An 18,946-nucleotide genomic window follows, 5' to 3' on the forward strand; every position below is an offset into this window, starting at 1 on the left:
ATGAACTACTCTTTAAGCTCAAATAACAGATGTCATGGAGCAGGTTTGAGTGTGTGGAGACTTCAGGCTCCTCTATATCAGATGGATCAGGGCCTCATAGGAACCAATAACCGCCGCGCCAAACTTACCCAGAGGTTTGGCGCCCCCTCCTTCCCTGCAGTCTTTGGGGACCTGTGAAGTGTACGTGTGACTGTGGCCCATTCACAAAACACAGCGTGCTTTGCTCATTCACAATTGGAAACCAGCTGTGAAGCTGCAAGCCTTCACTGCCTGTTTCCCTTAGTCAAGATGGCGGCGCCAGCACTCTATAGCTGATTGAAGAATCGGTTTGGGTGAGGTCACTGCTGGATGCCTGAACAGGTAAGTGCCCTAATATTAAAAGTCAGCAGCTGCAGTATTTGTAGCTGCTGACTATTCAATAATTGTTTTTTGGGGGGGGGAGGGGCAAACTCCTCTTCAAAATGATGTTAACTAATTCCTCTCTAGGGCAATTTTTATAAAATCTGCATTTTTGGCTACACAAATAGATAAAACCTCCAGAATGTTACATATTTTCTGAAAGAGGCCGTGTAGAATAAAAAGACGGTAGCTGCAATTTTGTTTTGTGTTGCGTAATATTTGCACAACTGTTTATCAAATCTATGTTTTCATGAGAAAAATACACTAAAATTCGTTTTATTGCACTCAAGCACAATTTAATTCCATTTTTGCTGTAAACAATAAAAGATAAGGTAGTGTAAGAGCTGCTTGCTCTGGGGGTGCTAGGCAAGAGGGAGGTGCCTGGAGCGCCAGTGGGGAACCCGAGAAGAGGAGGATTAGAGCTGCTCTGTGCAAAACCATTGCACAGCGCAGGTAAGAATACCGTGTTTGTTATAAAAAAAATCAAAACAAGCCTTTAATATCACTTTAAGAATAGATACTTGAGTTTTTTTTTCTTTTTAAACCAGTGTTTGGTGTCACTTTAAACTACAGTTCTGCAGACTTCCACCCCTAGTTCTGATATGGATGACTGGTCCCACAGAGCCACTGCTCTTCTCTGGTTGTGTTGTCTCCGTTCTTCTCAGCCCTCTCAGCCACTCCTAGTTCTGTGTTGTATATGATGTTGAGGGCTCGCTCATATTCAGGAGCTAGGAAAAAAAGAAGAGTGCCACTTGCCACGGGACTGAGGAATAAGGTCATTTTCTCTATTACATCCCCCAGCCTAAACAAGCATTAGATCCAGAATATATGGGGGGGGGGGCAGCCACAAATATTTTTTTAAAGGTTTACTGGAGTTCAGCACCACAAGCCGTCTGCTTGCCCCCTGCCTGACTCTAACCTACCTCAATGACGTAGGCAGAACATAAAATGTTGGTAGAACATGTTTCAATACATAATATGCATTCTTGGTAAAGTTTTTCCATTCCCTAAAACTAAATGGACATGATTTGCACAGTGACATGGAAAATGAAGATCTCATAAAGCAAATACTGTTAATGAGTGTGCTGATTTTTATAGCCTTGCATACTTAACACTTCAATATATCAGCCTGTGTTCATAGCACTTCTCTATTAAAAGCCTTCCCTGTATTAATTGTCTCCCACAGCCCTGCAGAGACTTGCTAGATCTTGGACTATTAATGGCTTTTGCTTTCTTCACACATTTGCTTTTGTTTCCAATTAACGTGACTTGGGTTAAAATGTTTAAACATCTATTTTCAGTTTCAGGATTTTATTGGCCATTGATGTTCATTTGTGATTTATCGGTGCTAGTACCGAGGAGTGGATAGGGTATGTATAGGGACCTTTGATGAAGAGATTACCAGTGTTTTCTTTCTTTGCATATATTGCATTTTGCTCAAGTGATCCTCATGCATAATGAACAAGCGTCATGTAGAATTATTCTAAAGAATCTTATTGCTGCCGTTTATGTCACTTATATGATACAATGCTGTATCCCTTTCTGCATCTTCCTCTTCTCTGCCAGTGATTGTGTTACAAAGTATTATTCTCTAAAGCAAGGCTAACAGAATGTGAGCCCAATAACTGGCAGGCTGTCTTTGCTACGTTGCAGAGCTACAGATGCCTGTGCCCCCCCATGCATATTGTGCTTTTATACACCGGCCACCATGTCACCCTGTGCCTTTTAGAGCCCATTCACACGACTGCACTATGTCAATGGGGTTGTCATTGGTAGCCCATGTGACATGTGCTTGTGCACTGCAGTGTCATTATATTATTATACAGGATTTATATAGCACCAACAGTTTGCGCAGCTCTGTACAAAATGAAGGTAAACATTACAGTTACAATACAATTTGGTACAAGAGAAAACAGAGGGCCCTGCTCGTTAGAGCTTACAATCTAAGAGGAAGGATTGAGTCATACAAAAGGTAATAGCTTTGTGGGCAGCACAGTGGCTAAATGGTTAGCACTTCTAACACTTCCACCTGGCAGTACTAGGGTTGTTGGTTCGAATCCCAACCATGGCACTGCGTGCCTGGAGTTTGCATGTTCTCCCCGTGCCTGCGCAGGTTTCCTCCAGGTACTCCAGTTTCCCCCCACACTCCAAAGACATGTTGGTAGGTTAATTGGCTCCTGTCTAAATTGGCCCTAGTATGTGTATGTATTCTTCCCAAACAACTCAATTTTGGTTTCATCTGTCCACATTATATTTTGCCAGTAGTGCTGTGGAACATCCAGGTGCTCTTTTGCAAACTTCAAACGTGCTGCAATATTCTTTTTGGACAGCAATGGCTTCCTCAGTGGTGTCCTCCCATGTACGCCATTCTTGTTTAATGTGTTCCTTATTGTAGATGTGTCAACAAAAATGTTAGCATGTGCCGGAGATTTCTGTAGCTCTTTAGCTGACACTCTGGGATTCTTCTTTACCTCATGCAGCATTCTGCGCTGTGCTCTTGCAGTCATTTTTGAAGGACGTCCACGCCTAGGGAGAGTAGCAATAGTGCTAAACTTTCTCCATTTGTAGACAGTCTGTCTTACCGTGGACACATGAACATCAAGGCTTTTGGAGATACTTTTGTAACCCTTTCCAGCTTCATGCAAATCAACAATTCTTGATCGTAGGTCTTCTGAGAGCTCTTTTCTGCGAGGCATGGTTCACATCAGACAGTGCTTCTTGAAACCAGTAAACCCAAAACAGGTGTGTGTTTTTTAAGGGTAGGACAGCTGTCAGCAACACATCCAATATCATCACACTGATTGGAGTCAAGGTTGGCTCACTCCTGGCTCCAATTAGCTCTGGGAGAAGTCATTAAGCTAGGGCCTCACATACTTTTTCCTCCCTGCACTGTGAATGTTTACATGTTATGTGCAATTAAACCATGGCAACATCTAATGTTTGTGTAGTTTTATGTTCAGCAGACTGTGTTCTATTGTTGTGACTTAGATGACGTTCAGAGCACATTTTATGCCCAATTCATGCAAAACTCCACGTAATCCCAAGGGGTTCACATACTTTTTCTTGCAACTGTAGCTGATTAGAGTGGGACACTTTGAGCCTAGAATATTGCACCGTTTCACAATATTCTAATTTTCTGAGATTGTGGATTTTGGGTTTTCATGAGCTGTAAGCCATAATCATCACAATGATGACAAATCACGGCTTGAACTATCTTGCTTTGCATGTAATGAGTCTATCTCATATAATAGTTTCACCTTTTAAGTTGCATTACTGAAATAAATGAACTTTTGCATGATATTCTAATTTTTCGAGTTTCACCTGTATATTATAGTTGGTTAATTCCAGCTCCTTAGCATTGTCTAATAGGCTCCTATATCCAGCTATCTTGGAGTTTCACATCTTCATATGATTGATGTACAGCCTGCTGCATATGTTTCCATCTCATATATATTTCCCCACTGTGGTGGTGTACACCAATGTGCCTCTGCTATTGACGCAAAAGACCTGTGAGTCGTTGCTCTTATAGCATAGCATCACTTGTGGCTTGCCATGATGTCTCTTTTTTAATATTTTTTTTTGTTTTAAGGTTGTCTTGTGTATTGCCCTTTATTGAGGTGATTGCTACTTGCAGTCTTGACTCAATTGTCTTCTACGTGCAACTTTGCCAATAAAGCTTTGATGACTATTTGAGTATCGCATTTGTCCTTCATGTCACCACTTTTCTTTGTGAATCTCTTTTCACGGGTTTTTTTTGCTGAAGATGGAAACCCTGTCAGCGATGACAGCATGCCACTGGAGGGCTTTGTTTTAAGGTAAGTCTCAATATGTGTTAATATGCAATGCATACTAGCACATTTTGACATTAACTTGTAGGGGAAAGGTTTTTCTTTTTCCACACTTTACTACTGCTTTAAGGACCGGTTCACACTATAGAAACGCAGTTATATGCGTTCCTTTTGCGTTTCCACATGTACATTTTTTACTTGTTCCGGTTCATTTTGAATGCATTTTTCCGGTTAATTTTTTTCCCCCATCTCCTTTTCTGCAATTTAATTGGGACGTGTGCATTCCACTGCATTTTTGGTGCGTTCTAGTGCATTATGGTGTGTTTTTGATGCGTTTTACTGCTTTCCAGTAGAGTTCTGTGCAGGAAAAATGCAGCATGTTCTACTTTTTTTTCTGCAACTGCAACACACTGGAACTGCAAGCACTGATGTGAACTATGACATTGACAACCATATAACCTACTTTCTTTACATTCTCTTACTACTGTGTTTTTGTGTTCTTATGATCCACTACTATTGCTTAATATAAATGTGAGGCACCCTGGGAGTGGTAGGAGTTATACTGTTGTGTACTTACAGGTATTGTTTTCCAGTGTTTCATTTCCTAAAGACAGCCAAAAATCCTATATTTGAAACTTTTTTTTATTCCATGTTCTGAGAAATGTAAGTATATCAGGGCATGCTGGATACCTGTCTGTGCGTATCCGTGTTGCTGCCACCTTTCCTAGTTGGCAATTGCTGGGACCTCTGTTGCACTGGAAGTAACGCACTGTGCCATCACTTTTAGAGTCAGATGGGGAGTCCATGGCATTTAGAAATGGTTGGGACCTACTGTACAAACAGCTCCCTCTTGAGCAAGGAGTATGATACACCTTAAAATGTTGTGGTTCTGCACCTTATATTCCCGAATCTCCCTCCTTAGAAAGAGATGTGATATGCACCGAAACATTGGGGTTCTGGAGCTTTCATCCTATACTGCCACTGATATCTGTTTTGTATTTATGTATATGTCTGGGCTGATGTTGAATATACATATATTTTTTGTATTAGTACATATGCATTTAAAGGATAAGTTCACCTTTTGTAACTTGTTACATGTTATACCCATGTTCAAGGTGTAACATGTAACATGTTTCGAATAGACTGGCCTCCGCACCCCCAATCCTTGTTGTGACAGTTAGTGGAGGATTTTCTCCCTCCTGCTAGCTGTCACAATTTTAAAAAAAGTGGCCATTTGAGGCCCGCTCAGCTGTGTATTCTGTGAATGAGGACACTACAAGTTCCAACAGCCTTAGCGGCTGTCAGCTTGTAGTTCTCAATGAATTACCACAGCACTGTGGAGCGCCGTGGTAGTTCATTGAGTCTTCCTGTCAGTAAGCATCTGCTTGCCCATACAAGGTACACACAGATACACTGAACAGGTCTGCAGGAGACCTGCATGGCACCAGTTATCTGCTAATCACTAGTTCAATGCTTTACAGGCTCCCGCAAACAAAAATAGTAAATGCTAATTTTTTTACCTTCAGAAAAATTTGCATTTATTTATTTTTTGGTTAAAACGTGAACTTATCCAGAAAAAAACACATGGTACAAATGTTATAAACTGAGTTGCAGTTCAGTGAGTAAAATAAGTATTTGATCCCCAAGAAAACATGACTTAGTACTTGGTGGAGAAACCCTTGTTGGCAAGCACAGAGGTAAGACGTTTCTTGCAGTTGGTTACAGGGTTGTCACACATCTCAGGAGGGATTTGGTCCACTCTTCTTTACAGATCTTCTCTGAATACTTAAGGCTTCCCGGCTGTTGCTTGGCAACTCGAAGTTTCAGCTCCCTCCATAAATTTTCTATAGGATTTAGGTCTGGAGACTGGGTAGGCCGCTCAATGACGTTAATGTGCTTCTTCTTGGGCCACTCCTTCGTTGCCGTGGTGGTATGTGTTGGGTCATTGTCATGCTGGAAAACCCATCCATGACCCATCTTCAGTGTTCTGGCTGAGGGAAGAAGGTTCTCATCCAAGATTTTATAATGCATGGCCCCATCCATTGGCCCCTCAGTGCAGCAAAGTTGGCCTGTACCTTTAGCAGAGAAATGGCCCCAAAGCATGTTGTTTCCACCTCTTGAATTCCCCTGTCATCCCCTGCTTGACTGTAAGAATGATGTTCTTAGGGTCATAGTCATCATTTTTCTTCCTCCAAACACAGCGAGTCAAGTTAATGCCAAAGAGCTCAATTTTGGTCTCATCTGACCACAGCACTTTCTCCCAATCCTTCCCTGAATCATTTAGATGTTCATTGGCAAACTTCAGATGGGCCTGTACATGTGCCTTCTTAAGGAGGTGGACCTTGTGGACGCTGCAGGATTTCAATCCATGGCAGTGTATTTTGTTACCAATAGTTTGTTTGGTGACTGTGGTCCCAACTGCATCAAGATCATTCACAAGCTCCTCCTGTGAAGTTCTGGGCTGATCCCTCACTTTTCTCATGATCATAATTACCCCATGAGGCAAAATCTTGCATGGCGCTCCAGACTGAGGGCAATTGATGGTTATTTTGTATTTCTTCTATTTGTGAATATTCGCTCCAGCAATTGACAGTTGACAGGACTAATCTGTGAACCACATGAGCACATAAACAGTCTGTGGGAGCCAAAATTATTGTTGATTGGTAGGAGATCAAATACTTATTTTATCACTAATCTGTAAATCAGTTTATAACATTTGTATCATGTGTGTTTTTTTCTGGATTTTTGGTTGCTACTCTGTCTCTATCATTTAAAATGCACCTATGATAAAAGTTATAGACCCTTCATTTCTTTGTAAGTGGGCAAACATACAAAATCTGCAGGGGATCAAATAATTATTTTCGCCAATGTACCCTCAGCTGCATAAGAAACTCAGCTGGAGGAGGAGAAACAGCAGTAGACTGATCTTCCCAGTGAATGGTCATGCTGGGGGGATGGCGGCATGAGTTCTCAGCACAACTAGAAAACTGATCAGGAAAGCAGAGGGATTGACAGGAACACCAGGGATTTCACACAAAGGAAGCAATACAAACAGAACAGAATACTTTTTCATACGAGTACATGGTACAGCAAGCACATATTAGGAATATGAAATATTGGGTTTACAGTACATACTCTTTAGCTCTATTTTTAAAAGAGAATCTTTAGCCAAGCCAAGTTTCTGTTTTAGAAACCTCTGATTGAAGCAGACATGTCCTGACCTACAGGTTACTCACTTTACTCATCATGAATTGAGATAGGATTAACTTCATTGGCAATGACTGCTTCCATTAGAATCTTCTGAGACTGGTCTTTTCTTTGTGACAGAGTCCCTTATTTTCCTGGCAGACAATACACAGGCGTACATTTGGATGTGGAGTTGAAGAAGATTGCTGTATAAATAAATCCATTTGATGCACCAAGTCTGTAAAGTAACAAGAAATTTACAACAATCTGTTTTCCCTTTGCAGGCTGCGGTACAGGCAAGTACCTAAGTGTGAACGCCGAGACGTATAATCTGGGCTGTGATTACTGTGAGCCTCTAGTGGAGATTGGTAGGAATAACAACCTTGAGGTCATGGTGTGTGACAACCTGAATCTGCCTTTTAGAGACCAGTGCTTCGACACTGTCATCTCAATTGGAGGTAAGTCCTGCACAGATTTTAGTAATAGGCTAATGACTTACATTTATTTTATTTTCAAATTGTTCCCTGAAGCACTTGCACAAGGGAATGTATGTAGAAACATAATTAGTGTTCTGAGAAAAAAAAAAGGATAAGGAAAATGTATTATGTCTTCAGATACATACAGTTAGGTTCATATATATTTGGACACAGGCACAATTTTCATACTTTTAGCTTTGTATGCAACCAGAATAAATTAAAACGAAACAATCCAAATGAATTTAAAGTGCAGTTTTAATTCAAGGGTTTGAACATAAATATCAAGTACAAATTTTAGGAACTGCAACCATTTTTATACACAGTTCCTCCATTTTCAGGGGCTCAAATGTAATTGGACAAATGAATATAATCATAAATAAAATGTTCATTTTTAATATTTTGTTGAGGAACTCATCATTCTGGCACAGATTCATCTTAGTTTCATCCCTCCAAAGAATGCATTTCCAGAACTGGTCTTGCTTTTTTAGATGGTTTTTGGCAAAGTCTAATCTGGCTTGTCTATTCTTCAGGCTTATGAATGGTTTGCACCTTGTGGTGAACCCTCAGTATTTGCTCTCGCGAAGTCATCTGATTGTAGACTTTGTAGATGTTGTGATTAGATTTTTCTGTACCATAGAGAGGATCCTGCGATCATCCACCACTGTTGTCTTCCGTGGACGTCTATGTCTTTTTATATTTCTGAGCTCACCAGTGCTTTCTTCTTTCCTCAGACTGTACCAAACTGTGAAGTAGGTTCACAGAAATAGATTCCAAATGCAAATACCACACTTAAAATCAACTCCAGACCTTTTCCCTGCTTAATTGATGAAGAAATAACGAAGCAGTAGCCCACACCTGACCATGAAACAGCTTTTGATTCAATTATACAATTACTTTTTGTCCCGTACAAAAGGGGGGATGGCTAATCTTAAATACTGTAATTCCTAAACCCTTCCTCCAATTTGGATGTACATACCCTCAAATTAATCCTGAGAGTGTGCACTTTTAGCCCATATCCATTATATAACTATAGCTTGAATAAGTTTTGGTAAATACCTGAAAAAAAACTAAAATTGTGTCTGTGTCCAAATATATATGGACCTAACTGTATTTGGGCTGCCCTTTGAATCCAAATTTTTATGAATCCGAGGACACATAATTGCTGTGGGCCAAGTATCTGCACTGGGAGGGTGAGAGTGCCTCTCAGAGCTGCACATGGTCAATGCAACATTGTATGCCCACTATACAGAATTTATACTGTATTTGTTAAACTGATGTGAAAAACTTCACTGATGAATCTGCTCAGAGATTTGGTGGTGGTATTCAGAATTAGAAATAGTTATAGACCTTGGCAATACTAAACCATACCATTCCTGTTATTGAAAACATGGAATTGGTATTGTCTTTTTAAAAATATTTCTGATTGGCCCTTGAGTCAAAAGAAGGCAGCTCTTCTAAAAAGATAAGCTTTGAAGACATAAAGATTAAGATATAGATTTAGACTGTAAAAAAGAGTTTCAAGTAAATTACAGTATGTAAAAAATTGTCCAACACTGGCCAAAATTGTTTTATTAATTTAATATTGTGTTTAAAACATATATTTTATTGCATCTTATATTGAACATATATTGTATTGATATTGTATATCTTATCTTATGAATGCCTGTGCTTTGATTGAGGAGACTCCTCAGACCATGTGGCCACATGGATATTAAATGAGGTAAAATATTCCCAATGTAGACAACTCTAACAGAGACACTAACCCTTCCTCTTGTTCAGATTGTTTGCAGGCATTATTCACACAGGAACCAAGGTGCTAAAAAAGCAAAACCAGCAATTATAGCTGTAAAGCACGCACAGCAGGGAGTTCGTCTAGGTCTTATAATGTACTCCCCAGCTCTTTCCATTAATTTTTTTTGAGTACATCTCCTATACTTAACTAGTTAAAGTTCCATTGGTGATTGATCTCCTTTCTTGGGTATGTCCTTTCTTGTCACATATGCTGCTGACATTGTTCTGTCATCAGTGGGGTAGTTTAGACAAATGTACAGTTAAGGCAGAATTAGACTCAACTAAAGGAATTGCAGGTAGATGTTTATGGCAGAAGAGATTCTGTATATCTCTCCTTCAATAAAAGCTTCTTCCCTGCATGTTATCAAAATTATTGTAAAGGCAGATTTTTTACAACATAACAAACATGTCATACTTACTGTATCTGCTCTGTGCAATGGTTTTGCACAGAGCAGCCCTGATCCTCCTCTTCTCAGTCCCCCCCCCCACTGGTGCTCCTGGCCCCATCCCCTTGGGGTAATGCATAAGCGCTGTCTTTAGCATGAAACGCACTTACCTGCCAGTTCGCCACTTTCCACTGTCTGTATTGGTTTTATCTTGGTTCAATAAAGTGGATTGTTTGGAGTGCAGCCGATCAGACATCTTTTGTTCTCATGGTGCTCCTGGCTCCTCTCTTCTGCCTAGAGCCCCCATAGCAAGCAGCTTGCTATGCAGGCACTCTAGCAGGCTTTTTTATACCCCTCTTTTTGAGATAATACACATGTTGAGTTTTTTTCCTTTGAGGTATATGAAGATTTGGTTTGAAGTATATCACAAAGATGGTTTGAAGATATGAAGAATTAAGAATTTACAGATAAAGATTTTTTATGAAGTAATATTTTTTTGGGACTTTATTTTTGGACTTTGATTTTTTGATGTTTTTGGTTTTTTTTGGTTTTGGACTTTATTTGTATACACTAATATCTATTAGAGGGTAAATCAAGTTTACTGAAAGATTTATTTGGTGATATTTGTACTTCAGGGGAAGGATTGTGAAAGTGACTTGGTGGGGTATTCTACTTTAAAAAGGATAGTGCTATACGTAGAATACTCTAGCAGGCTTGCTCCCGAGCCACTGCTCTTTGTGTCCATTCACACACACAGATGTGACTCAGCCCATCTCTCTCATCATTGGCTCACTGGATGTGATTAACAGTAGTGGGGGTCAATGGCTCACTCTACTGTCTCAGCCAATGAGGAGGGAGAAACCTGGGACAGCTGAGACTCTCATGCATTTTGCTGGATCGTGATGAGGCTCAGTTAAGTATTAGGGGGGCTGGGGGGGGGGCTACTGCAAACTAAAGGTTTTTTACCTTCATGCATAGAATGCATGAAGGTAAAAAATCTTGAGCCTTTACAACCACTTTAATGGTAATTCAAATTGTACACTGATTGCAGCGCACAATCTCATCAGTTGTAAGATGTCAGGTGCTGGAATTAAGTACCTTTTCAAGCAGATGCACTTTCATCCATGGTCATCGAATAAAAAAACAAGAGGACTCCTGATTTCAGAGAAAACCAAGAGGAGATTGCAGCAACAGTGATGAGGGGGAAAGCAGACACATCACTGGAGTAGGACACTTTGGGAAGCAAGTCTGCCATAATGTACAAGTGTGCTGTATATACTTGGCATTATGGAAAGAGCTCTGGGGACCTGCAGTGTCATAGTTCCTCTTTAAGGAGTATTTTTATATGAACTCCGGGGAATTACCAAGATAATGGCGCAGGAAACCGTCAGGAGTGACACACCTTTTTAATTAAGCAAACTGACCCTTTTAAGGTCTATCTGCACCACCTGCACAATTCCAATTTCAGAGTCAAATAGAAACTAGTGCAGGTTTGCCCCTAATTAACAAAGGAAATAAGGCAGTTTTCCACATAGAAGCTGTACGTAGACAAGTCACATTCCCCTCTCTGCCTGTGCGTTGATTACATGACAGGAGCAGAGCCTTCAGGATTAATAACCCTCCTCCTCCCTCCCATTCTGAGCTGAGTGGGGGCAGCAGAGAGATCGGAGTATGCAGCTCCAGCTCTCCTGTTCTCTATACAGACATGGGAAAAAAGAAAACTGATCACCCCTAATTAACAAAGGGGCTTACACACCTTTTGATAATTAGGAGCAGCATCTGCCCCATTTTACATGTTTAGAACAGTGGTGCAAAGATTTTGCTTGGACCACTCTTTTTTTTTTTTTTCTACAATATGTTTTAGAGCAGTAGTAGAGCAGTTTACTGTCCTTCAGAATTTAGGGGGGCTGGAGTATGGCTAGCGGGGGTAGAAAATGTCCTGAGCCAAGCATAAGTGAGAATAAACATGGCCTCAGGGTTGGTGGTCAGTAGTGGCCCATCATTGTTATCAGTGGAAGGAATAATACCCCATCATTGGTATCTTTTGAAGAAATGGTGCTCCATTGTTGGTGTCAATGGGAGGAATATTGCATCATATCATTGAAAGGAATAGTGCCCCAAGGGCCAGATAAAGTCTAGGAAAGGGCTTCAGTTTGGAGACCCCAGTTTTAGGGACATATGGGCAGTGCTTCTCTAGTGGCTAAACTATTATATACAGTACATTTAAAGTTTTATTTTTTGGTACAGTTATTGGCACATATCTGTCGTTATTCCCTACCTATTTGCAACCACTTTAGATATAAATAAAAAATGGTGGGCATGACAGTATTCTACATTCCATTTCTCTCCTAGTCCTTATATCAGTTCTAGTCAGTTCTAAGTTGCTAGTTAGTTCTGCTGTTCCTTATACTACTGACATATTGCAGAAGATCCAAGTATTGTCACTTTTCATGATGTGCATCAAGGTAAGCAATCTGACAGTTTGCTGATTCTTCCGTGGAAAGAAGGCTACTGTCAGTGCTGATGGTTATAAAATGTCATTGAATTGTCCTTTAAATATAGATTGAAGTTTTTATTTTGTATAGTGAAAATGCATAGTATACAGTGACAGCAAATATTTTGTCTCAACTGGGGTAAGATTCGGGCACTCATTGAAGCTGTTTAGATAAGCAGCAAATTTCTTCAACATTACAGAATAATGTTAAATTTGACTAACTAATACTAGCTGAACTCAACACACTAACAAAATGGCCTTTGTTCATATACTGGAATCTTTATGTGATTTATCATTACCTTTAATTTCTACCTTTTTTGTGTCTTTAGATACACCTGTTAAATTGATCAGTCTCATACAGATAATTCCATCAATGTTTACAAATGTTTTAAAAAACCGCATTTCTGAGTTTGGTTTGAAAATCTGTATGTGCGTGGGGGCATCCATGTTTGTTCATTATGCTTCTAGATTGTGCTTTTGTGATCCCTTAATATTACATTTTAGATTGGTTTCTTCAAATGCCGGAATTTTTTTTATGTCTATGTTCTCTATTGTCCCCACTGCCTGTCTCTTTCTGATTTTATTTCCTTCCTTTCCTGCAATCATGCCAGCATCACTGCGCTCCATGTCTCTTTTTTGCATTCTGGTACTAGTGTTGCACAGAGTGGCCATGAACTTTCTCTTCTGGGGTCCACCACTGGCGCTCTAGGCTTCTTCTGTTTTGCATGTGCCAATATAGCAAGCCACTTGCTGTCTGTCAAATCCTGTAGTGAGAGAGTGGGGGCAGGGCCAAGCTGCGCTGTCTGTGTCTATGGACAAAGGGAGCGCGGCTTTGGATTCAACCCGCACGGGTACCCCCATAGGAAGCAGCTTGCTTCCCATGGGAAGGTGCCAGGAGCACCAGTGGGGGACCCAAGAAGAGGAGGTTCAGGGCCACTCTGCAATCCCATTGCACAGAGCAGTTAACTATATACCCGTTTGTTATTTTTTTAAAAAGTCTGTACAATCACTTTAATGCAGGGAGTGCAGTATGATAAAAAATTTTCTGCCTTTAGAACCACTTTAATTTTAAACATATATCAAATTTATATGATCCTTTTGAAAAAAAAAATATTTAGAGATGGTAAGATATTTGTTATCCTTCATCAAACCATATATTTAATTTAAAGTGTTACTAAACCCATGATCCTGCATTCACTATATCTGGTCTGCAACAGTACACTACATGAAAATGCAATTATTGTAGTGAATATAAACTGCTAAATACCTTCTTTCATCAGCAGTATATAGTAGTCTGGTGACTTCTATCAGTGTCCAGCTGAGCACTGGTTAAGGCTTGTAGGAGGAGTTTTCATTTTCCTCTGACTGTCCTATGAGGCTGTGTAACCCCTGACCCTCTGTCTGGACAGCGCTGATTTGCTCTGTGCTGATCACATGCACCCTCCCAAAGAAAATAGAAGAAAACTATATCAATACACACTAAACTGAACACATGCAGAGTGACTCCAAGAGCTCTGTACTATCAACAGATGGATTGGGGACAGTAGAAGCAGGGGAGGATCAGAGAAGACAGGATCAAACAGCCTTTTTTACACAATGCAGAGGATTAACCCCTTAGGTTCCACAGTGAGTACAACAACCATGCTTTACAGACTGATTTTACTGTTGTGGGTTTAGTAACACTTTAATATTTCATGCACAGATTTATCCTTGTTAAAAAATATATCATTTTGATTTGTCACCTTAAAAAACAATAATTGTAATCATTGCAGCTACACTGAGAATTATGGAAATGGTGACAATTGCTAGTCAGTTCTCGGTTCGCAATGTTCTTTTGTTAGGCAATAGAGAAAAAAGATTATATTTTAAAAGCAAAGTGAAGAGCATTTATTAATATGTTGACAGATAATGCTGGGTTCTGTATTTTTGTTCTAGTTATTCATCATTTTTCCACCAAACAAAGAAGAATCCGTGCAATAAAAGAAATGTCCAGAATCCTGCTTCCAGGTGGTCAGATAATGCTATATGTATGGGCCATGGAACAAAAGAGCCGCAGGTTTGAAAAGCAGGACGTGTTTGTGCCATGGAACAAAGCTTTGCTGCCTCGATGCACCTCTGACACCTCTGACACCTCTGACACAAGCCAATGTGAAAGCAGACAGAACTCTGCTTTGAAGCACAACACAGCCTTGAAGTCAATGAGAGAAGATGAGACCATCAATTTACATAATCTGAGACAAACGTTGGAATCTAAACAAGCACACAATTCCGGCAACTGTATAGCAGCTGAATCGTGCTGCATTAAGTTGTCTAATGAAGACACAAGACTCTACAGTGCCATTGGAAGATCAATCCGTTCCTGGTTCTTCTCTCGATCCCTTGATGAGTCCTCTTTAAGGAGGCAGATAGACAAAATGAAATCTCTGAGCCCTGTCAGTGGTTGGGTGAATAGTACTGTATCCGTGCAGCCATCACGACACTGTAGTCTAGACCTTGGACATCAGAGATTAATACTCAAGGAGCACAGCTTTGATGATGATGATGTTTTCATTAAAAACAGTTCACACGAAAAGCAGCAGTGGTTTCTAACTTTAGATTCCTCAAAAACATCAAATGGAAAGCACTGTGAATTGGCTCAGGATGGCACAAAGCAAGCTGATTTTCAGACAGAGTCTAAGCACTGCAGTTGCATTTGTAGCAATGAGAGCGATAAGCGTAACCAAAGCAGAGTATTAAAGAGAACATCTACCACCGAGTCCAGCGATTCTGTCCTGGATGAAACAGTAGCTGCTAGCGATCAGGAGGCTGATACGTCAGACTCCAAGGCATTTTTGAGATATTACCACGTGTTCCGTGAGGGAGAACTACGTAGTCTTTTGGAGAGTGATGTCCCAGAACTGCATATTATCAGTTGCTGCTTTGACCATGGCAACTGGTGTATAATTGCAGAAAAGAAGTAACCTTGTATTGTAGACAGCTAACATTTACCAAGTAATCTTGAAAGGAACCTCTTAGTATAGAAATACGAGATCACTCATTGTTGAATTGCTTTTGGAGATACATGGTCCTGGGATGTCATTTGTATACTTCCTTGTGTGACATGGATTAATTAGCACAATTTTTTGTGTAAAACAATCACCTAAACATGTGTCTTTAGTATTTAACTCCCAATTTAATGCAGCAGAACACTTCTAGATGATCGTGTCTAGGCACCTTTCCTCTTCCAGCATTATGGGAGCCTATCAAGCATTTTGCTTATAGAACCCACTCCTACTTCTGATAACTGATGTGAATAGCAGCAGATGCTCAGCCTATACAGTGAGGAACAGAAGTGTTTGAACACCCTGCGAAGTTCTCCCACTTAGAAATCATGAAGGGGTCTGAAATTCACATTGTAGGTGCATTCCCACTCTGAGAGACAGAATTAAAAAAACAAATTCAGGAAATCACATTGTATGATTTTTAAAGAATTTATTTGTCTTGCACTGCTGAACATAAGTATTTGAACACCTAAGAAACAGCAAGAATTCTGGCTCTCAAAGACCTGTTACTGTGCCTTTAAAAAGTCCACCTCTACTCCACTCATTAATCTAACTTAGTAGCACCTGTCTGAGCTCTTTAAAGACACCTGTCCACCCCACAGTCAGTCAGATGCCAACTACTACCATGGGCAAGACCAAAGAGACACCAGAGACAAAATTGTGGACCTCCACAAGGCTGGAAAGGGCTACGGGGCAACTGCCAAGCAGCTTGGTGAAAATAGATCAACTGTTGGAGCAATTGTTAGAAAATGGAGGAGACTAGAGATGACTGTCAGTCTCCCTCGGACTGGGGCTCCATGCAAGATCTCACCTCGTGGGGTATCACTGATGATAAGAAAGGTGAGGAATCAGCCCAGAACTACAAGGGAGGAGCTGGTCAATGACATGAAGAGAGCTGGGACCACAGTTTCAAAGGTCACTGTCGGTAGAATACTACGCCGTCATGGTTTCAAATCATGCATTGCATGGAAGGTTCCCCTGCTCAAGTCATCACATGTCCAGGCCCGTCTGAAGTTTGTCAATGACCATCTGGATGATCCAGAGGAGGCATGGGAGAAAGTCATGTGGTTAGATGAGACCAAAGTAGAACTTTTTGGTCTAAACTTCACTCGTCGTGTTTGGAGGAAAAAGAAGGATGAGTTGCATCCCAAGAACACCATCCCTTCAGTGAAGCATGGGGGTGGTAACATCATGCTTTGGGGGTGCTTTTCTGCGAAGGGGACAGGGCAACTGCACTGTATTAAGGAGAGGATGAATGGGGCCATTTATTGTGAGATTTTGAGCAACAACCTCCTTCCCTCAGTCAGAGCATTGAAGATGGGTCGTGGCTGGGTCTTCCAAGATGACAACGACCCGAAGCACACAGCCAGGATAAGCAAGGAGTGGCTCTGTAAGAAGCATATGAAGGTTCTGGAGTGGCCTAGCCAGTCTCCAGACCTAAATCCAATAGAACATCTTTGGAGGGAGCTGAAACTCCGTGTTGCTCAGTGACAGCCCTGAAACCTGACAGATCTAGAGGAGATCTGTGTGGAGGAGTGGGCCAAAATCCCTGTTGCAGTGTGTGCAAACCTGGTCAAGAACTACAGGAAATGTTTGACCTCTGTAATTGCAAACAAAGGCTTCTGTACCAAATATTAACACTGATTTTCTCAGCTGTTCAGATAGTTATGTTCAGCAGTTCAAGACAAATAAATTCTTTAAAAATCATACAATGTGATTTCCTGAATTTTTTTTTTTATTCTGTCTCTCAGAGTGGGAATGCACCTACAATGTGAATTTCAGACCCCTCCATGATTTCTAAGTGGAAGAACTTGCAAAATCGCAGGGTGTTCAAATACTTCTGTTCCTCACTGTATAAACTAATGACAGATTAACATTGGCTGCTGCTATTCACATGTAGCTGCACACCATGCGTTTAAGTGCAGACATCAGCCTATCATTAATTTACACATAGAGGCCTAGCAGGCACTGCTATTCGCATGACCTGGTCATTCCAGCTGCAAGAATCTGCCGCTGGAATCCGGAGACTGCACCTAACCGGCTCCGTGAAGGAGACTTTATACTGGTGGCATCTGCAAAGAGCCAAATTTTTTGTACAGAAAGAGCTTCCCATTCATAGCTTGTGCCTCCAAAAAGGTGGCCTACCCCTGGGAAGGAAGCATTTTTCTAATGGCATCTACAGAGGGCCAGATTTTGGAACAGAGAGTTTCTCATTCATAGCTTGTGCCTCCAAAAAGGTGATCTGCATACACCAATGCAGAGTGAATGATAAAGTGGGCAATAGAGAGAGTGCTTACTGTAAGTGCTATTTCATTCACAACTGACATGCCTCACACTGAATGATAACATTGTCTAGACTGGGTTCACTTTCTGGTGTCCCAACACATTATATACATCTGCTTGTTCCAAATCTATGACTAACCATGTAGTAGAAGGAATAAAGATGGTAGCCCTGGATCATGCAGAATGGATAACAAAGTGGGACTGGGCAATAGAGCATCTGCAGAGTGCATACTGTGTTATGTCATTTAAAACTGACCTGCCTAACACTGTTTGAATGATAAGGTTGTCTAGACTGTAGATGATGCAATTTTCTTTCCTGCAATCAAGGGTAAAGGAAAGAAAATTGCTTGATTCCCCAATCAACACAGTCACTGTTGATGGGGGAATCCCTGCCAAGGAGCTATTGTATTCTTCTGACTAGGAAGGGTAGGGGCACGCGGGGCAACCTTTCCTGCAGGGAGAACACCGTTATTATTGCTAGTGGCTATATCCGCTGGCAATAATTGCATGAAAAGTCTGACAGGCTGGTTGTACCCAAATCGTACAACAATTGATTTGTGTAGTCACCTTACTCATAGATGGTTCGAATCTTTGCTGGTCCCTGCTGAACTGGCTGAGATTCAAACTGCCTATGGCCAGCTTATGTCCACTTTCTGGGGTTGCAACACATGACGTACACATGCTTGTTCCAAGTGGATGACTAACCAAGTAGTAGGAAGAATAAAGATGACAGCCCTGGACCATGTTCTGTAAAAACATTAAAAACATGTCAGATGTAGTAGCTTCTATATATCATCTAGACAGGTTCCCTTTAATGTGTTATTAGGTCAGCGGTTTTTGAAAATGTGTAATTGCTGATGTTCACACTAGATAATTGTCTTTTTTTGTATCATAACTTTCTGTCATTCATTCTGATGTCATCTTGCTGACTTTAAACTCATTTGGAGTGTGCACTGGCATACCTTCATTATCTCCTAAACTCTCTGGAGAATCTGCGGTGTATAATAGGGGTCTCCAAACATTCTAAACAAAGGGCCGGTTTATTGTCCCTCAAATTTTATGGGGGCCCAGTGGAAGCAAACAATGCCCTATCTTTAGTATT

The 18,946-nt window shown here is 40.7% G+C and overlaps 1 protein-coding gene across 1 annotated transcript in view; it reads left to right on the forward strand.

The window, feature by feature from the left end:
* The window catches only part of TRMT9B (tRNA methyltransferase 9B (putative)), a 77,499-nt gene extending 60,257 nt beyond the window's left edge, over positions 1 to 17,242 (forward strand). Inside the window, exons 3-4 of the mRNA XM_089669290.1 lie at positions 7,658 to 7,831; positions 14,456 to 17,242. Of these exons, the coding sequence (XP_089525416.1) occupies positions 7,658 to 7,831; positions 14,456 to 15,480 (1,199 nt within the window). The 3' untranslated portion in view covers positions 15,481 to 17,242. The remainder of the gene's footprint in view (positions 1 to 7,657; positions 7,832 to 14,455) is intronic.
* Positions 17,243 to 18,946: the final 1,704 nt, after the last annotated feature.

This window comes from Staurois parvus, unplaced genomic scaffold, assembly GCF_062004578.1.
Source record: "Staurois parvus isolate SC_StPar_1 unplaced genomic scaffold, SC_StPar_1.0 ptg000071l, whole genome shotgun sequence".
NCBI lineage: Eukaryota > Metazoa > Chordata > Amphibia > Anura > Ranidae > Staurois > Staurois parvus.